This window comes from Crotalus tigris, unplaced genomic scaffold (genome assembly GCF_016545835.1).
Source record: "Crotalus tigris isolate CLP2741 ecotype Arizona unplaced genomic scaffold, ASM1654583v1 scf7180000017571.3126492, whole genome shotgun sequence".
NCBI lineage: Eukaryota > Metazoa > Chordata > Lepidosauria > Squamata > Viperidae > Crotalus > Crotalus tigris.
Genome location: NW_024096482.1, coordinates 2,017,121 through 2,042,914, shown reverse-complemented (window position 1 = coordinate 2,042,914; position 25,794 = coordinate 2,017,121). Strand labels below are relative to the sequence as shown.

The window sequence follows — 25,794 nt, the reverse complement described above, 5'->3', positions numbered from 1 at the left end:
GTTGTATAAACAGAGCTAGATAACAGACATGGAATGGAGCCCAACTCAGCAGCCCTGTTATAAGGAATGAAGCTGACAAGGCAATTCTGTTCTGAGCTACAGACAAGTGTTCTCTAATGTCAACAAAAACCAGGTGGTTTTCAAGATTCTCAAGAAAATGGCAAGAATCTGTTGATTCAGAAAAAAGGGAGAAAAAAGCCTAGACTGTAAAATCTTGAGTATGTGTGTGTGTGTGTGTGTGTGTGTGTGTGTGTGTGTATGTATGTATATATATATATATATGTATATATATGTTTTCTGAGGTTTTCGCGGGTATTTGTATGTAGGTCTTTGGTTGTTCGGGTTTTCTCCCACGTAAAATTGGAAGTGTCTTGGCAACGTTTCGACGAAGTCTAATTCGTCATCTTCAGGCTGGTGTTTTCAGCTTCGTGCTTTGAGCAGCAATATATATATATATAAAGCATATATATATGCTTTAATTTCTGCATACTGCAGTAGGTACAGTAGATCTTTGGGGTGTATATGGCTTCATTCTTGTTGGCAGTAAAGAAGCTAATCTTATCCAGTTGTGCCTGACAGCCTTCTCCTGAATAAGCCAATTTCTGAATAAAGGATTATATTTGGAAAATTGAGATTAAGAGCTGAGCTTCTTGTGAAGCCTGATATATGCAGTACATCCTAAAGTATACATTATAAATTCAAATAAATATCCCAAACATTCTTTGTTATGGTTGTGGGGATTTAAAAAATGACTTAGAATTGCTACATACGTCACACAAGAACAGCAGGTCTCTGCTATGCATTAACCTAGCTTTTGATAGGCTTCCATAATTATCTGGAAGAATGGTACCAATGCTTTAACAGTAGCATTCATAGGTTTTGTAAAGCCTAAGCACATTTCTTTCATACAAGCCACCAAGAAATGAAGCTACATAAACAAGTAGCAGAGTAGTACTGCATTTTTATTTGCATAATGCCTGAAGTGTTTCTTATGAACAATACAAAATACAAGGATACTTGAGGAATTGGAAGAGAGGAAGAGAGAAGAGCAGCAAAGATGATGAGAGGCTTGGAAGCTAAATTTTATGAAGAGTGGTTAAAAGGATCATTGTGTATGTTTAGCCAAAGAGAAGACAAAGGAAAACATCATCATTGTCTTCCAATACTTGAGGAGTTGTCACACAGAGGAGTATGGATTTATTCGCTGTGCCTCGGGTAGTCGAAAAACTAATAGGTTGAAGCTTTACACAGAGAGATCCAAATTCAAAATGAATAATTTTTTGACCATGAACATTACTAAAGAGTAGAACAGCCTACCTCCTAGAACAGTGATGGCAAACCTTTTAGACACCGAGTGCCCAAAAACCGCCCCCACTCGCTTCACCCACCCACAGGGCCACCTACCGCCTTCACGGCCCGCTGCAGATCACCCAGGCAGCCCTGCAGTGCCATGGCGGCCATGTCCTCCACCCGCATCCCGCAGCATCATCTGCGCACGACGGGGTGCAAGGGCAGAGTCTTGTCCCCGCTGCCCGGCTGCCATGTCGTTGGCTGCGCTGCTCTGCATGGGCCAAACCTGGAGGTGACTTTCCTCTGGGGGGGCTGCTGATGAAAAGGGGGCCACAGGGGGAGGCGAGGCTGGGGCAATGGCATGCGTGCCCACAGAGAAGGCTTTGAGTGCCACCTCTGCCACGCGTGCCATAGGTTCGCCGCCACTGTCCTAGAGTCTTGAGTGTTTCATCACTAGAGATTTTTAAACAAAGGTTGGACAGCTATTTGTCTGGGTTGCTCTGGAGATTTGTCGGGCCGTAGTAGAGGCCGTTTGGGTTACCTGCATCAGCGAAGCCTCTACTGCCTGGAACGGCGTCCAACCGGCCCGACATCCAGCTGGTTGGTGCGCATGCGCGGAAGCTGCTTAGACCGGCCCGACATCCAGCTGGCTGGCGTGCATGCGCAGAAGCCGCTCCGACGCTCAGATGTTACTGCCGGAGCCGCACATGCGCACAAGACATTCTGACCAGACTAACGCGTGCGCAGTTGGTGGAATCAATGGAAGTCGCGTAATCCCTGTGGGAGGGCACTAGACGGAAGCCGCTTCTACTAATTAAGACTGTGAGGCTGCAGAAGCGTCGGGAAAGCGGCCGAGGCGTCGGGAAGCGTTAGGAGGCAGTGGCCACAGGTCATGTTAATCGGATGCAGTACCATATAGGGGTGTTGGGTGGTCTGGAAGAGGGTGGTGGCGCATGGGCGGTAGCAGGGGTGTGGGCTAGGCGGGGCCGTTGTAAACTGTATAAAGAAGCCATGAATGTAATGGTTATCAGTGCTGTCTTTAATTCATTACTTTACTGAAATAAACTGGAAGTTCTTCGTTCCTGACGTGGTGATTCTGACTCAGTTACTTGTGTGTCAAGACGAGGCAACCCACAGGGCCACCTACCGCCTCCACGGCCCGCTGCAGATCACCCAGGCAGCCCTGCAGTGCCATGGCGGCCATGTCCTCCACCCGCATCCCGCAGCATCATCTGCGCACGACGGGGTGCAAGGGCAGAGTCTTGTCCCCGCTGCCCGGCTGCCATGTCGTTGGCTGCGCTGCTCTGCATGGGCCAAACCTGGAGGTGACTTTCCTCTGGGGGGGCTGCTGGTGAAAAGGGGGAGGGGGAGGCGAGGCTGGGGCAATGGCATGCGTGCCCACAGAGAAGGCTTTGAGTGCCACCTCTGCCACGCGTGCCATAGGTTCGCCGCCACTGTCCTAGAGTCTTGAGTGTTTCATCACTAGAGATTTTTAAACAAAGGTTGGACAGCTATTTGTCTGGGTTGCTCTGGAGATTCCTTTTTTGAATAAGAAGTTGAACAAGAAACCTCCAAGGTGCTTTCAACCCTATGATTTTATGAATATGTTTTTTAAGTCTGCCCAACTTCATTATATTATTCTTTACAAGTTACTTCACTGTCTTTCAGAGGCTATAGCAAGTTCAGCTACACTAAGCAATAATTTTATCATGCCCACTCAACAAAATTTTCTTTTTGAATTTACTATATTATGCAACATACCAGAAGCAGTAAAAATCTTATATTATGTCTGAGCAGAAACAGCTTCAAGTCAATACAAAATTGTAAAAGTTTCTGGATGATTTTTGGCCAGTCATTATCCCTAAGTCAAACTACCCACAAAATGGAATTGGGGGGGAGGGACTTTTTAAAAGATTTTTTCATCCTATCTTTATTAGTTTTATAAATAAATCAAGACAGCAAATGTAGCTAATACTCAGTCTTCCTACCATTTTCCCTAAAACAATAAACTTATGATATGGGTTGGGCTAAGAGAGAGTGGCCCAAAGTCATCCAGTCAGCTTTCATGTGTAAGGTAGGACTAGAACTCCCAGTCTCCTGGTTTCTAGCCTGCTGTCTTAACCACTAAGCCAAATTGGCTCTACTTACATGGAATGTCTAGGTGGAAAAGGTAGTATAATTATGTATCTCTGTAACAACAACAGTAATATAACATGAATGGTATCAACTGAAAATAAAAACCTCTGCTACAGCTACAGCTTCTATAATTAGCACTCAATTGTCAACATTTCCAAAGATGTAGTGTATGGCAGGGTTTTTAGTCACACCCAGCAAATGATAAGCTCTGACAGAGCTAAAAATATGAAGCTGCTTTAGCTGATCAACTAGTAGGCAAGAGGAGAAACAGCTAGAAAGAAGATATTATCTCAGGATTCCGTTGTGTTCAAAGAGATTATCAGCACTATCTCATCAATGGAAAAAGTCGTTATACGTCACCGGGTAGAAACTCCAATACGATATCAGGAGCACTTTCCTGATCAAGATTTGGAAGCTTGGAAATTAAACCACTCCTTGTTTGCATTGCCAAGTCCAGCAGGGCCCGCAAAGATAAGGAACATACAGGCATCCAAGAGTGCGGCTGAAACGGAGCAGAAAAGCACAGATGAAGCAACCACCAATTTTCAAGTCTTACTAGATGTAGTGCAGTTTCGTCCTGAAGATGTCATAATACAAGTCTTCGAAGGGTGGCTCCTAATCAAAGCTCAGCATGGACCCAGGATGGATGAACAGGGCTTTATAGCAAGAAGCTTCACTAGGCAATATAAATTGCCAGATGGCATTGAAATGAAAGATCTGAACGCTCTCTTCTGTCACGATGGCATTTTAGTCATTGAAACTAAGACATTTGGCAGTAAATAAATTCTTGACCGTTTTGTTACTGGTGAGACAATCTTATTCCTCCTTCTAATGTTGAGCATGCATATTTGCAGTTAAAGCAAGCTTTCACATCCTTTTATTCAGTTTGTTGAAAAAAAACCATTTGATGAGCTTGTTTGCATGACGTGAGAGACAATATTTTTCTCCTTACAACTGCATGCAGACTTTCTTAACAATTTGACAGAATAGAGCTTAAAAGGAAACACGGCAGATATAAAATAACATATAGATCTACAACAGAGAATGAAAATTGAAGACTGCATTTAAGGTCTCGAAGCTTTATACTGAAGGAAAAAGTTAATTAAATGGTCTGCTGTATAAGTTTCGCCGCAAAGCAGTTCATACTCCTGAAGAAACAGGGCTACCAATCTAAATAATGCTAAACAGTCCCAAATATATGCAAATATGTTATTTATTGCATGTAACAATTCAACTTCAAAGAATTATTGTTTCCCCAAAATATTTTTTGTATGTGTTTCTTTGAATACTTGAGTATTCTGATTTTGGTAGATAACAGCTGTTTAAATCTGACTGCCTTTTTCCAAGCATAGTTATGATAAGTACCAGTATTATTGCCATTCTAAGTATAGTCAAAGAATTCAGAAAAAGATCCAAGCTAAATACAGGCTTTTATTAGAGGCATATTTGTAGACTCTGAAAAAAAGAACAAAGTTGCCGTTGATTTATCTATGTTTCAAAATATTTTTAAAAGACCAAGTCTTGATCTAGAAATACTGATCAAAGAGTTCCATTAACACCGGCTATGGTTTCTGTTAGATTATCTCTTGGGAGAGTGAAAAGGGAAAAAAAAAACTTTAAGGGTCCTGAAATCCACAGTTCCTTCTCTTAGGGATGATCAGTATGGATACAGGGCTGACTGATTCTTCATTAAAGGCCTCCCACAGTTCCACTTAGTACTTCCATGGTTTATATTTCAATGGAATGATGTTCAAATAGGTATATCTTTTACCAATGTATCATTGGTTGGGCTTGGCCAAAAGAAAGTTGAATTTCATTTTGCTTAAGAACCATTTTGTATACTTTCTCCACTTTACTTACACATTTACAGATGATGTTCTAATTGTGCACTTAGGAAGACAGCTTTGTATTTATATTGTAGGATACCATCTAAGAAAAGAAATCACACTGGTGTGTTGAACAAAAACAACACCAAGACAAAATGGAAAATAGCTCATCATCATCATCATCCTTTATATTAATAGCATCTTTAAATGCCTTGTTTCTAAATCTGCTTTTAAAAATAATATATGGCTACTTGGACACACGTAGACATATAATCTGCTAATAAAAATTATTTATTATAACAGATATAATATTGTTGGAAAAATGATGCAAAATTTATGTTTAGAAATATTAGGCTTATATTTCTGAATTTTGTCAAGGGCAAAACTGCTACATAGTCAGCAATGCTTTTGTAATTAAATGATGTATTTGTTTACAAGGATGTCCAGCTTCTAAGTCTCTGAGTGGTAGCAAAATAGTTATTGACAAAACAAGAAACATATTGTATTATTTATAGTTACGTTTTTCTTCTGATTTCATTATGTCTAATGTTTTGCTGATATTTCTGTATTCTGTTTGCTATACATTGTGATTATTTCTATAATTTGTTACAACCTCATAAAATAACTATTATAGAATATATAATATATATAATATTATAGACTATTTGAAAGTATAACTACTACTTGTGACAAGGTAGTAATCTGTTAAGATACAGAGATATAAGAGACATGCAAAAAGCTACTAATACTGTTTATGAACAGAAGTGAGATCATGTTATTAGTACCGTGTCACTGCATGATATGCATTTCTTCACCAAATTTATTAAGATCCCCTTCTCCACAATGACTCGTGATATTTCAGAAACCAGAGATCTCAGAGTAATAATCAGTACCCTGATTTGCATTCAGAAGCAGCAGAACACAAATGTTATGATGGTTTGCCCATAATTGCCCATTCTGAACTAACTGCAGCTTTCATATAGTTTTCAGGGACAGCCACAAGTAAATTGCATTCCAATATCCAAACATGAAGTAGCCAAGTAACCATATGGCATAATGCAACACAGAAATATACTTTTGAAGCTGCATGTTAAATTTCTTCAACTGCTTTGGGCATAAATAAAATCCATATTTCATTAAATAAATTAAAAGCAGATTTGTATAAGTTAAAGAATTCACAAAAACCACTCTATAAATACAAGATTATTTCTTGATCTGAATGTTAATATTTCTTTTGGCAAAGTTCACCTTGCATCTATTATTACCTTTGTTAAAAATGCAAACTTTATGAACAGTGAAATACCAGTTCAAACCATACAGAGAAAAACATGTTTATTATGAATAAGGGAATCAGTTCCAATCCTATTTAAGTACAGTAAGTACAGATTTTTTTTATATCATCACTTCAAAAAATTACTTCCTTATCAGCAATCAATTCACTCCTATTCAACCACTTATCTCACTTCAGAAAATTAAATAGTCTCCAAATTGATTCAGGTTAATTTGATTCAGAAATTTGATCAAACTGACTTTGAATATAATCTCCAAAACAATGATATGCACTATATGCACTTCATCCTATTTATCTGTAAGTTATTTTAATTATGTCAGCCAGTTTGATGTAGTGGTTAAGGCATCAGCCTAGAAACCAGGATACTATGACTCTCCCCTAGACACAAATCCATCTGGGTGATCTTGGGCCAGTCACTTTCTCTCTGATCTAGGAAGAAGGCAATTTCAAACCATTTCTGAAATCTTGCCAAGAAAACTGCACAGACTTGTGCAAGGAATCTCCAAGATTCAGACAGGATTGAACAGCAGGGTTTTTTTTAATTAAATCACCATTCATTTGTTACATGGCAGCAATTTTATAGAATTGTATTTAACTCTTCAGCAGATGCGTACTGTTAATGCTTTTAGCTTTTTTTGTTGTTGTTGTTCTGAATTCTTTTCAATTTTGGTGACCTGAGCCTGGAGCCAGCCCGGAGCCAGCCCTGTGGTGAGATAAGCTAAAGACTGCAAGTTGTATCACAAAAGTTGTTATTCAATTTTGCCTAGTTATGAGGCATGCTTGGTGAAACTTTTGCATTTTTATAACCCTGAGGACAAATCTGGAAATAGGTTAAGATTTGCCTCATACTCCAAATAAAAATTTGCATTCCTCTTTGCTTGTAATGCTGTGTCATGATCAGACTTGCAAAAAAAATTAAACAAAAGATTTGGAAAACTGTAAAGATTTCTATCTTGAAGCACCTCAAAGACTACATCATTCCAGTGTATACTGTTTAATTGAAACAATCCCTGAAAGCATTTTTCTATGACATCTGCTGAAGCTTGTTTATATTCCAAATAAGGAAATTGGCAATGCAAGTTCTCTTCTCCCACATATATGATTTGAATTTGTTCCAGAGCATCTTGGCAGGCACCAGCTCTTTCTATCTTGTTTAGTCTTGAGTGATTAACAAAATTTTCATTTGCCCCATTTATTTATTTATTTATTTATTTATTTATTTTTATTTATATGCCGCCCAATCCCAAATTTTTTGCCGGTAATGGCGAAAAAGCTCTGATACATTGCATGAGTTTGACATGTCTGGGATAGAGTATGAGTTTGAACTGAAAAGACTAGCAGTCTTAGGCAGTCAAACAACAACTCTGTATTAATACTGTAGTCTGAGCAGAGGAAAGTCCCGAGCATGTGATGAAATGTGCCTATTTGGAAAATAGATCAACCACAGTCCATATTATAGTGTTTCCCTTGCTCTCAGGTAATTCCACTATAAAATCCATGGCCAGGATTGAGAGGGATCAGCCATCTGATACAAACAGAGTTTTTAGTTTTTCAAACACTGCAATGGCTGACAAGGTCAGGGTTCTTCTCCTTTTTTGCATGTTTTGAGTAAATTGGTGATTGGCATGGCTATTTTTGCCAAAGAGGGAATAAATTAACGATAAAAGTTGGCAAATGCCAGAAAACTTTGAAGTTGCTTGCAGGTGCATGGGGGTTGCCATTCCAATACTGCTATAATTTTGGCAAGGTCCATCTCTACCTCCGCATTTGAAATCTGATACCCATGCCAATCATACTAATATACCATGGCCATATACTAAATAAATAAAGTCCAATATGCTTGCTTACTTGGCTGTCTCTTTCTCTCTCTTTCAACTGATATGATCCTTAGTCCAAATATAATTATGGTTTCTTCAGAACCACAGGAGAAGGAGCTGCCCTGGGGGTCTCTTTACCATGAAAGAAGAAACAGAAAAGGAAGAAGAAAGAAACTGCTTCTAAAGTTTTCAGACATCTCCTCAAAATATCAGAATCAATAGAGAACAAAATAATTAGTATTTCTACTTAATAGCATTCTTCAAAAACAGACTGCAAGTATTGTTTTCATAGCTGGTGAGGGAAATAAACTGCATTTTGGCACATCATCCTTGTCAAAAGTTGGCAAGATTGTATCTGGAGCCTTCTGAACAGTTATCAAAGCTCTCTTTTTAGACTTGTGCAGATCTATCAGCAGCTAAATATTCTGGCCATGCAATAATTTGGAATAACATCTGAGATTTTGCCAACCAAGAACAAATTTTCCTTGAAAACATGGGATTTGTTCAGATTTTATTAAATATGTATTTAGGAATAATTACTCTTACAAGGATCATTTTCTTTATATTTTGAATATTGCAAATTGTAAAACCCTGCTTAATGGTGAAATAATTAAATTCTAAACTTCTTTCTTTCAAAGTAACCAACTTCTCCATGAAAATGCAGGCTTTAATTTTATTGATTTAAAATTATATTATTTGGAATATGTTTCTGGTCTTTTTTTTGTATTGGAAAAGAAAATATAGTTATTATATATTGTCAAAGGTCCAATTGGACAAGCTTTTATTTGATCCTTTTGAAATTTTGGAAAGTACTTTGTAGTCAGAACCCTATTGTATTTATAACACTGAAGCTGGTTAGGCATATTCGATGATATCAGATAAGATACAATTAAATTCTTATTCCTGCTTTCACAAAAAACTAACCCTTATTTAAAAATGGCAACCTTACAAAAAAAAAGTAAAAGAGGAGGGGTAAAAATGGGATAATAAATTCTAAACAGCTAAATCAAACATGTCAAACTTGAGACATCACGTGACGTCACACAATGTATCGAGACGGTTTTGCCATTGCCGGCAATGGGGTGGGCATGGCTTCCATATGACGCATCTGGCACGCGGGCCGGCAGTTTGACACCTCTGAGCTAAAATTGCTGATACATTTAAAACTTTTGAAAAGATATACATATAATTTGTCAGTAATTGCTACAATTCATTTAAATGATAATTCAGTTTTATTCACAACTGCAAAATGTCATTAAATATATATATGATAATACTGCTTATTTTACAAAAGCAATGGTCTGAAGATTCAAAAAAGATAAATATATCTTACCACATTAGAATGAATTTAATTCGTCAAAAATGCTCAGTTCTAAGGAATTCAACAGTTTGTTACAATATTGATTGCCCATCTTCTTATGCTGGAGATGCAACAGATTTTTGCATTAATATTCCTACTTTTGATAGTTACTTTTCAGCTGAATATTCCTACTATTGTAAATTAGGTACTTGGTAGGAAGTTGTGATTTAAAGATGTTGATATGTTGATAAATTATATTCCCCAAATTTGGAATTTGTCTATCTATGAACTTTCTATTGAATGTACTTAGACTATTCCCAAAACGGTCATCATGTGTTCTTGGAAAAATGCTAACATACTAGATGCCAAACATTGGCTTAAAAATGTGCCAACTCTCAGCCTTTGAACTGGTTCTTGAACAGTGTTAAAAAGCATTGGACAATATGATTCCTGTGGTCACGGTCCATTAAATTGTTCAAAAACTGTATTGTAGAAATGTTTATATAACTATACTAATATTGTTGTATCTAATGTCTTAAATTCCTGTTTGCTCCTTATTTGTTATCTTATTCAAACCATTCAATTAAGGAGAATTAAAATTAGATGATCATGTAATGTATATTCAGTGTTCTGATATGCTTTTATGGTTTTTATTGCTTAGAATAGAGCTGCCTCTAATCTCTTAAACAGGCAACATATAATACAAATAAATAAAAGAGAAACTTTATAAACTTTATGAGAAAGTTTAACTTCATCCTACATAATCAAGTTTTCCATGTTTCCCTGATCCCCAAACTGGTTTTGATTTGAAAACATACCATTTATTAACTTCTTGAGCAACAAATATTATTTCCCCTTGCTTGCTGATTCTGCTTCCAATGCAGTATGTCACAGAAGATATTAATGTACAGGTAGTCCTTGACTTACAAACATTTGCTTAGTGACTGTTTGAAGGTTTAACAGTATTGAAAAAAAGTGGCTTATGAATGTTTTTCACACTTATGACCATTGCAGCATATGGTGCTTGGCAACTGGCATGTATTTATGATGGTTGCAATGTCCTGGGGTCATGTAATTACCTTTTGCTACCTGGCAAGCAAAGTCAATGGGGAAGCCAGATTCATTTAACAACTATTTACTAATTTAACAACTTTTTAACAACATTTATTAACTTAACAGTAATTCAGTTAACAACTTTGACAAGAAAGGTCATAAAATGGGGCAAAATCTACTTAACAATTGTCTTACATAGCAAGATTTTCTATGGATTTAACTTTATGCTGTATTCTAATTTTATGAAACCTTCTGACACCACCTAGTGGCATTACATGAGTTGCTAAAGTGACAAGGCACACTGATAGGCTAGGAACTAGATAAAAAATAATTTAAAAATAAATAAAAAGTTTTTGCAGCATAGTGACAAAAACATTAAAAACAATTACCAAAGGAATTATAAGTGGTGAAAGCAAGGAATTCAACAAAACTGCCAACAGTTCTGAAGAAGAGAGAATTGCTGCAAAGCAGAATGGAAACAAATATTTTTGCAAAGGTCCAGAAACTCCCCAGCCAAGCTACAAACTTCCATTACCTTGAGGGAAAAAATATGCTAAAATGAGACAATCAATTAATCAAATCTTTACTACAACTATCAGGTCATAAGTCAGTCAAATAAGAGGTTAAAAGGTATTAATTCAATACTGCAAATCATACATGAGTATATTTATTGCTAGAGTAAATTAGAAACAATATTGTTTGCATTTCTCAAAGTAGTATTTGAGTCAAAACAAGTTTTCCTTTAACATTTCTTTTTTCAAATTCTGTAGTCAAGTCTTTGAAATCTGTGTAAAAATCTTATATTCAAGAAAATGACTTAATTTAGTGAATCTTAGAAATGTGTGTAAAATATACATATTAATAGGAAGGGGCATATATAATCCATGCTCAAATTAAGGATATATTTCTTATTGTGTGATAATGAGGCAGAGGATACTTGAGGCCAAACAAAGGCCAAGATCCAGTCAATAAAGGAGATAAAAAGACGAGATAGCATGGATGGGAGAACTATACAAAAAGGACTCATGCATCATTTCTACATGCAGAGATAGAACCAGCAAGCTGGAACACTGCATTTCTTGGAAAATTAAATTTAAAGGGCCCTAAAATTTTGCTAATAACAATTCTGCAGACATTGATGGCATAGCAGAACTGTTGGAAACCATGCTACCCGATGCTATTGACATGCCGCTCACAGTTTGTAAGCAGGCACAGAAAATATATCAGTGGCCAAATAACTGGAAAAGAGAAGGCTATATTCAAATACAAAAAAGACAGTACTAAACAATGCTGAAACTACTGAACAGTAGTGCTTATCTCATGTTAGTAAGATCATGGTTAAGATTTTCCAGTCCAGATTTCAAGAATAAATGGAATGAGAACCTAGCACAAGTTTAAGCTGATTTCAGAAGCAGCAGAGGCACAAAACATCTGGTGGATAATGGAAAACGTAAGTTCCAGAAATAAATTTGTTTTTGCATTATTGAACATATTAAGGATGTTGGTGAGAGAGAAATAAATCAAATTGTGGCCCCCTCATCTGCATCCTAAGGAATTTATATTAACTAGGAAGCAATAGTCAGAACAGCATATGGATTAACTCATTGGTCCAAAAAGAAGAAGAATGCCAAAGTTATATACAATATGGTTACCCTTTCTGTTTAGTCTATATGCAGAACATATCTTGAGAAATGCTGGACTAAAATAAACAGAAATAAGAATTACAAATCCTGGAAAAATATTAATCTCAGGCTAATAAAACCATAATGAAGGAAGATCAAAGAACTTCTTGATGATTGGTCTGAAGTTTAATATTAAAAGAAACTAAAATTATGTCAATTGTAATGCAACCTGATGCAAATAGATGAAAAAATAATGGAAGTAATAATAGATCTTTATCTTCCTGGGCTGAAAAAGGCAGACGTGACTAAAACTGTGAAATAGAGAAATATGGGCTTCTTGGGATAAATAGTATGACAAAGCCAGGCAAAATCTTAGTAAGTAGAGATATTATGCTGACAACAAATTGTACACCCTGTAATTCTTCTAATTGTAATACATAGCTATGGAAGATGAACCCCCATAAAGGCTGAATGGAGAAAAATCAATGCTCTTAAATTATGGTGTTGAAGAAAATCATTACATAATATTTTGGAATGCTATCTTTATATAATTTAGGATGGCCTGGCCAATATTGAGAATGTTGGGTAAGGAGGGGATGCAGTGTCCATGGATAGTGAAAATGTCTGAGCATTGTATCTTCCTTGGTATAGATCCTGCATGGTGTGGTAATTTAAATAGTTTGGTTTTGGTGGATCTGGTTTGAGGGAGATGGGGGACAGTCTTTCACTCTATGAGTGAGTATGAGTAGCCCCTACATGGCTGAGTAGAGGCAGAAGCTTGGGGCAGGCAAGTCATGGGTCTCCACTACTCACAGTAGGTGGGGTTGGGTTCAGGAGTGGATTGGAAAGGAACATGGCTGCAATATACTTGTTTTATTGAGCCAAGGAAGTGGCTATTCTAAGGGGAAGAGAAGATTCCAATTGGTTGTGACTCATTTTTCTGACCCAATCCAGCTCACTGGGGTGTTGGCCCTCAGTTAAAGCTACTTAATGCCTGTCTGGCTGTCTATAATAAGACTATGTCCAGCTGTTTAAGGTGTGTATCACTGAGACCCAGTTGAATGAAAGTTGCCCTCTCAGAAATTTGCCCAACCAGGTTTCAAGTACAAGGGCCAAAAAATGTGATGGTGATTTGTCATCATATCTTACCTGAACTAGGATTGGGTTACCTAAAACTAAGTAGTTGATTATGAGTACCTGTGTATTATGTTAGGCCAATCCTAAAAGAGCAACTTTCAGCTGTAAAATTAAATGTGAATGCCTCATATTCATTTCTATCCAAGGACAGAAGGAAAATAATTCAATTCACAATTTACCTAATCTACACCTTCTAAGATATAAAATATATTTAAAGTTGATCATCAGTATTTCCATGTGTACTTATACATTGGGCAAAAGACAAAAGGGAATTAATGTTAAAAAACCATTCCATTAAAAGAATTTTACCCAAATCAAATTGAAGAAGGGAGGGTATATCTATAAGGTATTAAAATATATGTCAATTTAAATTAATGTACAATTTAAGCTAATTTTTAAATGTTTTATAGTTTAAATCATAAATTTTGATTTAAATCATTATACATTGAAGTATATTATGGGTTTAATTTCTTTCTTTATCCCCAATTTGATTTCTCCTCTGATTTCCCTACTTGCTATCACTCCCAGGAATGTTTAGTCTTTTACGTATAACCTGTCTCTAGACTTGAATGATCTTAAAAAGCTAAGCAGGGTTGGGCTCAATCAGCATTTTAAGAGGGATCCTTAATCAAGATTGTGAAAAACATTACAGAATGCAAAGAAAACTGCCTTATGTTGCCAAGAAAACAAACAGGAAGATTTGCCTTTGATGCCACCAACAATAGTGCTCCGATAAATCTTCCGCATTTGAAAAAGCTCAGCCGAGTCAGAGGCTCCTACTTAATATTTGGATGGGAGAACACCAGATAATATCAGGGCTCTAGAATGATCAAAAAACATCCCGGATTATACAACATGATTATACAACTCTAGTTCGCCTGACTCGAGTTGAATTCCTATTGAGGGCTTCCCGCGGAAGGGTCCTGACTCAACCTCAGCTTACGGGTCCCCGGAGTCAGAGGCCCTTTTACAGCGCCTGAAGCCGTTTCAGCTGCTGACCGGCTTCTCCCTTGCTCCGAGGCTGCGTCCCTCCCACGCCGAACGCCAGAGGGCAGGCGGTGCACCGCGAAGCCAACCCAAAGCATCGGCCCGCCGCTCTGGCCCCATCGATGGGGGCGGCAGCTCTGGGCTCGGCTTCCCGGCCCTTTCTCTCGGCTCTGGATTAGTGAAACTGGCGACGTGGGACAGTCCCCCAGGCCGTTCCCTGGGCGCTTCCAAGCGGGACTCCGGCGCTCGGTTGGGGAGCGCGACTGCCGAAGGAGAGGGCTGCCTTTCGTGCCTCCTCCCTCCAGGCGTCTTCCCTGAGGAGCAGCGGAGAGGAAGGGGAGCGCAGGGTGAGGCTGAGGAGGCGCGCCGGGAGAGGGAGGCGGACCGGCCGTTGGCCCGCCGCAGGGGCGGGCAGCGCGGCCGGCTGGGGGCGCGAGCTGCGCCTGTTCGGCGGCGCTGTGAGGCGGCCCTTCGGCTTCCATCCCTGTCTGGGCGGCGACCAGAGCGGGCGGCGGCGGCAGGGTCATGGCTTTGCTGCGGGCCCGCGCGCTGTACGACTTCAGGTCGGAGAACCCGGGCGAGATCTCGCTGCGCGAACACGAGGTGCTGAGCCTGTGCAGCGACCAGGAGATCGAGGGCTGGTTCGAGGGGGTGAACAGCCGCGGCGACCGCGGCCTCTTCCCGGCCTCCTACGTGCAGGTCATCCGAGCTCCGGCGGCCGAGCCGGCGCTCCCACTGCCCGCGCCGGTCCCAGCCCGCTACGCGAACGTGCCGTCCGGCGGCTTTGAGCCCCTGGCGGCGCCGGCCACCGCCTTCAACCCCCCGCCCGCCCAGCATCACCAGCTGCCTCCGCCGGCAGCCGAGCCCTTCCAGCTGCCTCCGCCGCCCGTCTCGTCGGGCTTCTCCTCCTTCCAGACTGTGCGCTCCTACGGCGGCTCTTCTTACCAAGCCAGCCAAGGCAGCGACGACGACTGGGACGATGACTGGGACGACAGCTCTACAGTGGCGGACGAGCCGGGCGTCCTGGGCTGCTCCTACCCGGACTACGAGAATGCGGCGATGGGCGGCGGCGGGGCGGGCGGCTCTGCCAGCAGGTATTCCCTTTCCACCCGGTCCGATCTGTCGCTGAGCTCCCGGAGCAGCCAGCCTGGGGGCCCCTTGCATCACCCGGCCGGGGGCGCCAAGAGCTCGGCCACCGTGAGCCGCAACTTGAACCGCTTCTCCACCTTCGTGAAATCCGGAGGCGAAGCTTTTGTGCTGGGTGAAGCGTCGGGTTTTGTGAAGGACGGGGACAAGCTCTGCGTAGTTCTGGGCTCCTATGGGCCCGAGTGGCAGGAGAACCCTTACCCTTTCCAGTGCTCTATTGAAGACCCCACCAAGCAGACCAAATTCAAGGGCATGAAGAGCTACATTGCCTACAAGCTGGTGCCAAGCCACACAGGACAGCAGGTGCATCGGCGCTACAAGCACTTTGATTGGCTGTATGGCCGGCTTGTCGAGAAGTTCCCGGTCATCTCAGTACCCCACTTGCCAGAGAAACAAGCCACGGGGCGTTTTGAGGAGGACTTTATCTCCAAGCGCCGCAAGGGCTTAGCATGGTGGATGGACCATATGTGTAGCCATCCGGTGTTGGCCCAGTGTGATGCCTTCCAGCATTTCCTCACTTGTCCGAGCACTGATGAGAAGGCCTGGAAGCAAGGCAAGCGCAAAGCTGAGAAGGATGAGATGGTGGGTGCTAACTTCTTCCTGACCATTAGTGTCCCTGCTGGTGTCCCTGCTGCTCTGGACCTGCAGGAGGTAGAAAGTAAAGTAGATGGCTTCAAAAGCTTCACCAAAAAGATGGATGACAGCACCATTCAGTTGAACCAGACTATCAATGAGTTTGCCCGCAAGCAGGTTGCTGGGTTCAAGAAGGAGTACCAGAAAGTAGGACACTCCTTCAGGGGCCTCAGCCAAGCCTTTGAAATGGACCAACAGGCCTTTTCAGTTGGCCTCAATCAGGCCATTGCCTTCACCGGGGAAGCTTATGATGCTATTGGTGAACTCTTTGCAGACCAACCCAGACAGGACCTGGACCCAGTGATGGATTTATTAGCTCTGTATCAGGGACATCTGGCCAACTTCCCAGACATAATCCATGTCCAGAAAGGTAACGTAAAGCTTCCATTGTATAAATATATCTTTTTAAAAAAAACTGATGTAAATGGCATGGACACAGATCTTTCCTGTTGTTTTTTACTTATTGATAAAAATATCCCAAATGAGTGATTTACATCAATCTATTAAGAAATACAAAAGTGTTTTGAACTGTACAGTAATAACTGTATTGTTGCCTAGATTTCTATCCATTAGTTTCTTGCATAGCTGTGACACAGGCTGTGTTTTCTAGGTTTTCTGATCTTTTGATTTCACTGTTTATATGTACATGGGCACACAGAAAGAAAGAAAAAATCTGTAAACTGAGAATAAGTTTCTTCATATTTGTCTCAGATGATGTACATTTTAGATTGCAATCCTACATATATTTAATTAGACCTGAACTCCACTAAACATAGTAACTTCCATTAAATCCATTAAAGTATATACTTTATTAACAATCAGATAATGTTTACAGAACCATGAGATTTCAAGTGATGGGATGGAGGATGGGGTTATCATAACTAGAGCCAACTACATACTCATTTTTCACTTGCAAAAATTGAGAATTATTTACCATCTTAGTTACTATGATGGTACAATATTTTTTGTGTGTGTGTGCACACATGTGTGTATTGGGGAGGGGGAATTCTCTGACTCCCACCATCCTGCCCCCAGTATCTATTTCTCCAGATGCTTAAGGAATGCAGAACCTTTGTCTTTTATCTTACAGATTTTAGCAAGGAGGGAGATGAGACTTCTTATACCCCCAGCTAGGTGGAGAGTTCTTGACCAAAATTTTGGATCCTTTAATTCAGGAAACTCCTAATGAATCACTCAGAAATTAATAATGGCCAGCAACAATCACAATACAACTAACTAGGCATATACATGACTAGAGATAATTAATGGCTCCTTTTCTTTGTTATTTTCATTTAAATGTGAAGCTGCATATTTGTTAATGCTGGCAGATATATTTTGAATGTGAATTCTCTTATAAAGAATGGAGTTGGGGAACAGAGAAGAGAAATAGTTGCGTGTTTACATGGACATGTGAGATCCATCCTTCATCTACCTGCATTTTTTACTTATTTTCCTTATTTCATTAAAAGTTCATTGTACTTCAGTAAGTTTTGGGCAGTTTACAAAACATGATACTTAGTAAAAACAGTTAAAACCATAAACAAAACCAAACTAAAAACAACCACAGTAATAGAGACATGCCAGCAGCATACACACAAACATTAACCCCAGGCCTATATGTAAGATAGTTGTCTGCCTAAAATTATTTAGCTTTCACAGCCAATTTAAAAATGATTTCTTTTTTTTAAATTTAAAATAGTTGCAACTCATATATTCTCTGGCTTCATTATCATAGTATGGTTGCTGCTACCCTATATTTGACGCAAATCACAGATTCTTCCTGTTTTTATTCTGTTCAAGTACAAGACTGAGAACAAGGCTGTTGAGCCATTCTGGGCAAATGCCAATTTGTGTGTGCCAGTGTATGTGTGTGTGTAATCTGAGGCAGTCATGGGCTCTGAGCATCAATCATGGATGCTCAGCTTACAAGAACAAAGTAACAACTCAAGTGATCAGATTGGCTTTGGGGAAATACAAAAGTGCATCAGATGTCATATTTGGAAAATAAACAGTTCTGTCCTTTTATGTGGTCTGCCTGTGTGCCTATCATTAGAGTCTGCTACCACGGCAAAACAATAACATTGCCAGAGAGTGGTTAAATCACATGTGAATGATAGCAAGAGATTAAGAGTAGATCTTACTGTTTGCTTGCTTAGATTCAGAAGAGGCAGAATAGAAGGGGAGTTCTATCTTTGGGATAGAATCCAGAGTTATGTATATTATAAATCTGTTATGAATGTAAGTAATAAGTTCCAGTGTGGAAGATTTAATTTGGATTTGAGTCATATTTCTTGGCTCACTGTATTTCTGTTCCTATGTATTCTTCTTCCCCAAGGATCAATTTCTATGTTTAGTTTCTAGGAAGTTATGATAGTGAAAAATTACATGAATTCTAATGTTTTGTCATTAAGAACTCTTCTATGAGAACTTTGTTCAGATAAATTTGTAAACTTAGTTTTTATTTATAATGGTATGTTTATCACACTTGTATATGATTTCCTTTTTAGTTTTAATCTGCTAATGTATTCTTCTAAATAAATAGGAAAAGATAAGGGAAAAAGCCTTCATCTGTGGCTGGTATTGGGTTTGATTTAAGGGATTTTTTTGTCATGTAGATGGAAACATTTGATGTAACCAAACATTGAGAAGGAAGAGAAAGATAATACTCAGGCTGTTGAAATAAAATCTCTGAGGAATGTGAAAAGACATTTATAATAGTTTAAACACTTGAGTGATTCAGGTTTAAATGCAAAATATATATTGTAATTATTAATACAGTATTTCAGCTTTAGAAACTTATTCATGTATGACTATAGCAAAACTACTGTGATTGGATAGATGAAAGGATGAATAAATAGTGATAGTGCTATCATTATCATTCTAATTTAAAATTGGAATCAATATAGATTTTTCAAGGACAAATTATTTGATTTCTGTAATATAAAACTGATAAAAGACCACTATCCTAAATATTAGTTTGGATATTCTCATGTTTTTTGTGGCATCGTGACAAGAGAACAAGAAAAGCAATTGAATTGCTTTCCTCAGTTTTTCTTTCTTGAAGAATTTTCAGAATAAGCCAGCTGTAGGATAATTGCTTTAATCAAGTAATGTGATCTCTATTACATTTCAGTGCTATTCTTCGGACTCATTTAAGGTAAGGCCTGGACAACCAGTGCCAGTGTGATTAGTGTTTAAATACTATTGTCAGAATCCAATCATATTTCATCTTTAATTATCAAATATAGAAACTCCCAATTCTGCCTTCTTTGGATTCTGCCATAAGAGGGAGAGAAGGGGGAGAACAAAAGGGCTTTATGGCCCTCACTTCCTTCAGTAGACTTCAAAGAGCTGAATGCTGAATGTGTGTTTATTGTAACCTATTGTAACCTCAAAGCGTTAACACCAGAGAACATTAGCATTAACAAAGAAGAGTATTTGCCTTTCATGTAGTTATCTGAAGTCTCCATCCAGACGGAAGAAAGAAGAAACGGGGTGGAATTGTGATACTTGAAACTATCACTGGAAGGGGGGTTGATTGGGTGGGACTACTGGGGAACCCCTTAAAACCTTGAATGGGAGAGCTTGGACCCCAAGTCCTGTCTAGCATGCCTGCAACCATTTTCTCTTAATAAAGGATTCCTTTTGGAAGAACTATTCCAAGAGTTCTGTCTTCTTAAGATGCAAAGTGGGGTGGGTCCTTACATTAGACAGGACTTGCAAAATTAATCCACCTGGAAGGTAGACCCTTGCCGGGGGATTTTGCAAAAATTTACCATGTCAGACAACGAAGCAAGAGAGGGAGAAAACTCCCTGGAAAGAGAGCCGCTGACCCAGTTGGAACCTTGCCAGATGTTGGGATCCGAGAGGCCAGATTTCTCAGAAGAAGAAGTGGTGGAGACACAGGACCACAAGCCTCACTGGTCGATGGGCGTTGGAAAGAAAAGCGAGTGGGGAAAGGAATCAAGAAAAGTGACCCTGAGACGGGGGACCAAGCAACCAGAATGGAAGCAGGAGATGGAGAAATCCCTGCACGCAAGTGAAGAGGGAGGAAGCTGTATGCCGTACTCAGACTGGATCCTAGAGAGAGCTATTGACCTGATGAAGAGAACTCTCAGCTCCCTAGGAGAGGAGATTCCTGAGCCCTACGCCCGCCCCAGTTCCTGGAGCCACAAAGGGAGAGACACCGAGGGGGACGTGGAACCTGCAACCCCAGGGACATTTACTGATCCAGGAGCTCCCACCCCCTACCGGACCCAAGATGGAAATCTGGACGGAAGACACTACCACCCACAATGGAGGCACCGATCCATTCCAAGACGTCCACCGTTGGAGGTGAAATTCAAAGGGGAGCCAACACGCTTGGGGTTTTTCCTAACCCAAGTCCTCAGCTACATGGAGGAATATGGGCAGGACATCCCCAGCGACAAAGCCCGCATCCGGATCGTGCAATCTGCCCTGGATGGACCAGCTGCAGATTGGGTGGTGAACCTGCATGACTCCAATGCCCCAGAACTCAGTAACTTCAACCGTTTCATGTCCTCTTTGAGAAGACGATTTGAAGACCCCCTGGCTGATCGCAAAGCCCGTGAAAGAATAACAACGATGAGGCAGGGCAAACGCCCAGTGGCTGAGTATACACAAGAATTCCGAGCCATTGCCAGCAAACTGAATTGGCCAGAAGACATCCTCCTTGGCCGTTTCAAAGACGGACTAAACTATGATCTATATGATGCTTGCCTGCCCCGAGGAGACCCACATCGACTTGAGGAATGGTACGTCTTGGCAGAGGAAGCAGAGATCGACATATTGAAGAGGCATCGCCGAGGAAAACAATGGAGCCGCCCCCCGCCTGAGCTGACACACCAACCGGTGAAATCATCGGATACAGCCAAGAAGCAGATGGGGTGTTTCAAGTGCGGAAGAGAAGGGCATCGAGCTGTAGAATGCCGCTCAAAGGCCCCCAGCACAACCCAGACAGATCCCCAATCAACAAACCCAGAGGGTATTCAGCTAAGCCAAAAGAAACAGCCATGAAAATGATGGAAATTGCAGAAACCCCCACCTCTGCTCACCAAGGGGAAAGAACTCCAGCCTACACCACAGGGACGGTGGATGCCTCAGATGACAGCTCGGAAGGCGAACCCCTGGTAAGTGGACGCATCACACCCATCTTCAAAACAGTGACTATATTAATCCCCCCCATGCCCGAAGCTGTGAAGGTGAAAGCCTTAATAGACTCTGGCTGCACCCGCTGCCTCATTAGCCCAACACTAGTGGGGAATCTGGGCATCCCATCCAGGAGACTGGAACAACCAATCTCATTTGGCCAGCTAGATGGATCCATAGCAGGGGGGGTGCCAGCTACCCTAGCCACTCTGCCAATACACCTCTCCCTGGGCAACCATGAAGAGGACTTAACGTTTGTGGTGACCCCAGGTATGGAATGCCCAATGATTCTAGGGATGGAATGGTTGAAAAAATGGAACCCCTGGGTAAATTGGAGGACGACAGAAATCAAATTCCCGAAGGGGGACCCTATGGACTTAAAACCCCAAGAGAGGCTACCAGAATCAAGAATAGAAAAAGCATCCATAGGAGAGGAAAAAAGATTAACAGAAATACCAGAGGAATATAGGGACCTTGCTGAAGTCTTCAGTGAGGAGAGGGCGAATGAGCTTCCCCCCCACCGACCCACAGACTGTACCATTGAATTCAAGCCTGGGGCAAAACTCCCGAAACCCAGATTATACTCCATGAGCCCAAAGGAGAAGGAGGAAATGGAAAGATTTATAAAAAAAAACCTGGAGAGAGGTTTCATTGAACCAGCTAAGCCTAAAGTGGCTGCCCCGGTCCTTTTTAGAGAGAAGAAGGATGGCTCTTTACGTTTATGCGTGGATTATAGGGCCCTGAACACAATCAGTGAAAGCAACCTATACCCGCTGCCCCTCATGAAAGACATGCTGTCACACCTATCGAAAGGGAAAATTTTTTCTAAACTAGACTTAAGGGAAGCTTACTATCGCGTGAGAATCAAGGAAGGGGACGAATGGAAGACTGCATTTAACTGCCCCATGGGGTGCTATCAATTCAAAGTCTTGCCATTTGGATTACAAGGGGGCCCTGCAGTCTTTATGCAATTAATCAATGACCAATGACGTTCTAAGGGAGCACCTGTTTAAGGGGGTCCTTGTTTACTTGGACGACATTCTTATCTTTACCGAAACAAAAGAAGAACACGTCAAACTTGTCAGAGCGGTTTAAAGAAGCTGCGAGCCGCTCACCTATATGCCAAACTCTCAAAATGCGAATTCCACCAGGAAAGGATAGACTACCTAGGCTATCGCATATCCCCACAGGGCATTGAAATGGACCCAGAGAAGGTCAGAGCAGTATTAGAATTGGGCACCACCCCGCACAAGAAAGCAACTACAAAGTTTCCTGGGCTTTGCAAACTTTTACCGCCAATTCATCCCCTCATTTGCCCAGATAGCCTTGCCCTCACCAACTTACTAAAAACGAAGGGAAGCATCCTCAGTAAAACCTAGCCAGCCACTAACATGGACAATGGAGTGCCAAGCAAGCGTTTGGAGAGACTAAAGAGACTTTTTTCTGCCGAACCAGTACTAAGGCACCAGACATGGACAAGCCCTTCGTAATACAGGCAGATGCAAGTGATGTGGCAGTGGGGGCTGTGCTATTACAAGAAAATGATGATGAGTATTGCAACCCTGTGCATATACATCCAAGAAACTCACGGAAACAGAACAGCGCTGGCCCGTATGGGAGAAGGAGGCTTATGGGATACGTTGGGCATTACTCACATGGCGACAGTTCCTGGAAGGCAACAAAATCCCCTTCCAGGTGTGGACTGATCACAAAAAATTGGAAGCCCTGAAAACTTCCAGGAAACTCAATCCCAAACAAGCCCGCTGGTCCCAGCATTTTCACCAGTTCCAATTTAAGCTCAAACATTTACCAGGAAGAAAGAACTTCCTGGCAGATGCCTCAATATAACAGCGCACGAACCACAGACTCTAGACCAATAATGGCAGAGTCACAACTGGCAGCACCAGTAACCACAAGAACCCAAGCCAAATTAAAACCACAACTGGACAGCCAAACTGGAATTGAATTCAGAAAAAGTTTGGAAACAGATGATTGGTTCCAGAAAAACAAAAATGTGTGCACAATGAGAGACGGGTTGCCTTGGATAGGGGAAAAGTTATATATACCAACAACTCAAAGAGTAATTTTCATGCACCTTTGCCATGACACAAAATCAGCAGGGCATTTTGGATTTGTAAAAACTTTACATTTAATTAAACGGCAATTTTGGTGGCCATCCATGAAAAAGGACATTGAAAGTTATATAGCCAGTTGTCCAAAATGTGCCACGGCAAAGAGGTTGCAAGGGAAAGTGCCAGGACTATTGCAAACAGTGGCAAGTCCCTCAGCCCCCTGGAGAGAAATAGCCATGGATTTTATAGTGGAATTGCCAGAAAGCAATGGGAATACTGTGGTCTGGACGGTCACGGACTTGTTTTCCAAACAGGTGCACTTTATCCCTTGCCAAAAGATTCCCACTGCAAAAGCCTTAGCAAAACTTTTCATCCAACACATTTACAGATTGCATGGGGCACCCCAACGCATCATCTCTGACAGGGGGGTGCAATTTACGTCTGCATTTTGGAAGGAATTTTTATCCCTCTTAGGAACCACTCAGGGACTGACATCTAGCCACCACCCTCAAGGAAATGGGGGGGCTGAAAAAATGAACTCAGTACTTAAGCAATATTTAAGATGTTTTCTTAGTTTCCAGCAGACCGAGTGGGCGGACTTACTCCCCTTTGCAGAAGTTGCCTACAATAATGCAGTCCACTCCAGCACAGGTTACACTCCTTTTCAAATAGCCACCGGTCAAAGTTTCAACCCCATGCCAGAATTAACCCCAAACGAACCAACGATCCCCTCGCTGAAAGAATGGATGGAAAAATTACAAAACACCTGGCCAATAGTCAGAAAAGCACTAGATGAAGCTAGGCAGGCTTACAAAACACAAGCCGATAAAAAAAGGGTTGAGCCTACACCATTCATTATAGGAGAAATGGTGTACTTATCTACAAAATACCTAAAGTCCCTACAGCCCTGTAAAAAACTTGGACCAAAATACATAGGACCTTTTCCAATTAAAAGAATCATAAATCCAGTAACAGTAGAATTAGAATTACCCAAAAATCTCAGGCAAATACACCCAATTTTTCATTGCAGCTTGCTGAAAAGAGAGCATCAGTCACCTCTACGGCCAAAAATCCCCCCCCCACCACCTCCAATCATGGTGGAGGGTGAACAACACTTCGAAATAAAGGAAGTCCTTGACTCTAGGAGATATCATGGAGCAACTCAGTACCTAGTTGCCTGGAAACACCTCCCTCCCTCACAAAATGAGTGGGTCCATAAACGTCATGTCAGAGCCCCGAAGCTATTGAAGAAGTTTCACACAGAGTATCCTAACAAGCCTGACTAAATTTTATACTTGTATTTTCTTTCAGGTGGATCTCTCTTATTTTTAAGAGGGGCCGGATGTCAGAATCCAATCATATTTCATCTTTAATTATCAAATATAGAAACTCCCAATTCTGCCTTCTTTGGATTCTGCCATAAGAGGGAGAGAAGGGGGAGAACAAAAGGGCTTTATGGCCCTCACTTCCTTCAGTAGACTTCAAAGAGCTGAATGCTGAATGTGTGTTTATTGTAACCTATTGTAACCTCAAAGCGTTAACACCAGAGAACATTAGCATTAACAAAGAAGAGTATTTGCCTTTCATGTAGTTATCTGAAGTCTCCATCCAGACGGAAGAAAGAAGAAACGGGGTGGAATTGTGATACTTGAAACTATCACTGGGAAGGGGGGTTGATTGGGTGGGACTACTGGGGAACCCCTTAAAACCTTGAATGGGAGAGCTTGGACCCCAAGTCCTGTCTAGCATGCCTGCAACCATTTTCGCTTAATAAAGGATTCCTTTTGGAAGAACTATTCCAAGAGTTCTGTCTTCTTAAGATGCAAAGTGGGGTGGGTCCTTACAACTATTACATTACAGCAGTCTAGCACAAAATAACTTTATGCTGTTCATTCAATCACTTACTATTTGAAAAACGTCAAAATGTGGATATATATTTGCATTTTTGGTATATATTTGCATTTTTAGTAATGTGTGTATGTGTATACATAGGTGCATATACCTAAAATTATTTTTTAAAGATTTTTTTTAAAATTACAAGTCGCTCGCATTTGTGTCAGAAGCACCAAGGCATTTCCGGTTTGAAAGGATTAGCTGGTAACATCACTGTTGCCCAGCGGATGCCCAGTTGGAGCTCCTTTTATGCCCCTGTTAATGTGCCCACCAAAGTGATACCTATCTACCTACTCTTTCAAATTGCTAGGTTGGTAGGAGCTGGAGCGAATGACGGGAGCTGACCCCGTCATGCAGCAGCACTTTGGTCTCAAATGTGGGCTTGCTAATCGTCAACCTAGTGTCTTAACCATGTGAGCCAA

At 41.0% G+C, this 25,794-nt stretch overlaps 2 protein-coding genes across 4 annotated transcripts in view; both read left to right on the top strand.

Moving 5' to 3' along the window:
* The first annotated feature begins 3,645 nt into the window (after window positions 1-3,645).
* HSPB3 (heat shock protein family B (small) member 3) lies at window positions 3,646-10,387 on the top strand. 2 transcript variants are annotated; one of them, XR_005558232.1, is made up of 2 exons: window positions 3,646-8,118; window positions 8,461-10,387. XR_005558232.1 is itself a non-coding variant. In XM_039355874.1 (2 exons), the coding sequence occupies exon 1, from the start codon at window positions 3,763-3,765 to the stop codon at window positions 4,207-4,209; it is 447 nt and encodes a 148-aa protein (XP_039211808.1). In that variant the 5' UTR covers window positions 3,646-3,762; the 3' UTR covers window positions 4,210-4,231; window positions 8,461-10,387. The 2 variants fall into 2 exon arrangements, 1 of the variants encoding a protein (XP_039211808.1); XM_039355874.1 differs by having other exon boundaries at window positions 3,646-4,231.
* Window positions 10,388-14,505: 4,118 nt separating this feature from the next.
* The window catches only part of SNX18 (sorting nexin 18), a 31,262-nt gene continuing 19,973 nt past the window's right edge, over window positions 14,506-25,794 (top strand). Inside the window, exon 1 of one of the 2 annotated variants that reach the window (XR_005558217.1) lies at window positions 14,506-16,608. Coding sequence is in view for 1 of the 2 variants with exons in the window: in XM_039355794.1 (XP_039211728.1) it covers window positions 14,985-16,608 (1,624 nt within the window). In the remaining variant the exon portion in view is untranslated. The remainder of the gene's footprint in view (window positions 16,609-25,794) is intronic. The other variant, XM_039355794.1, reaches the window with a different exon arrangement.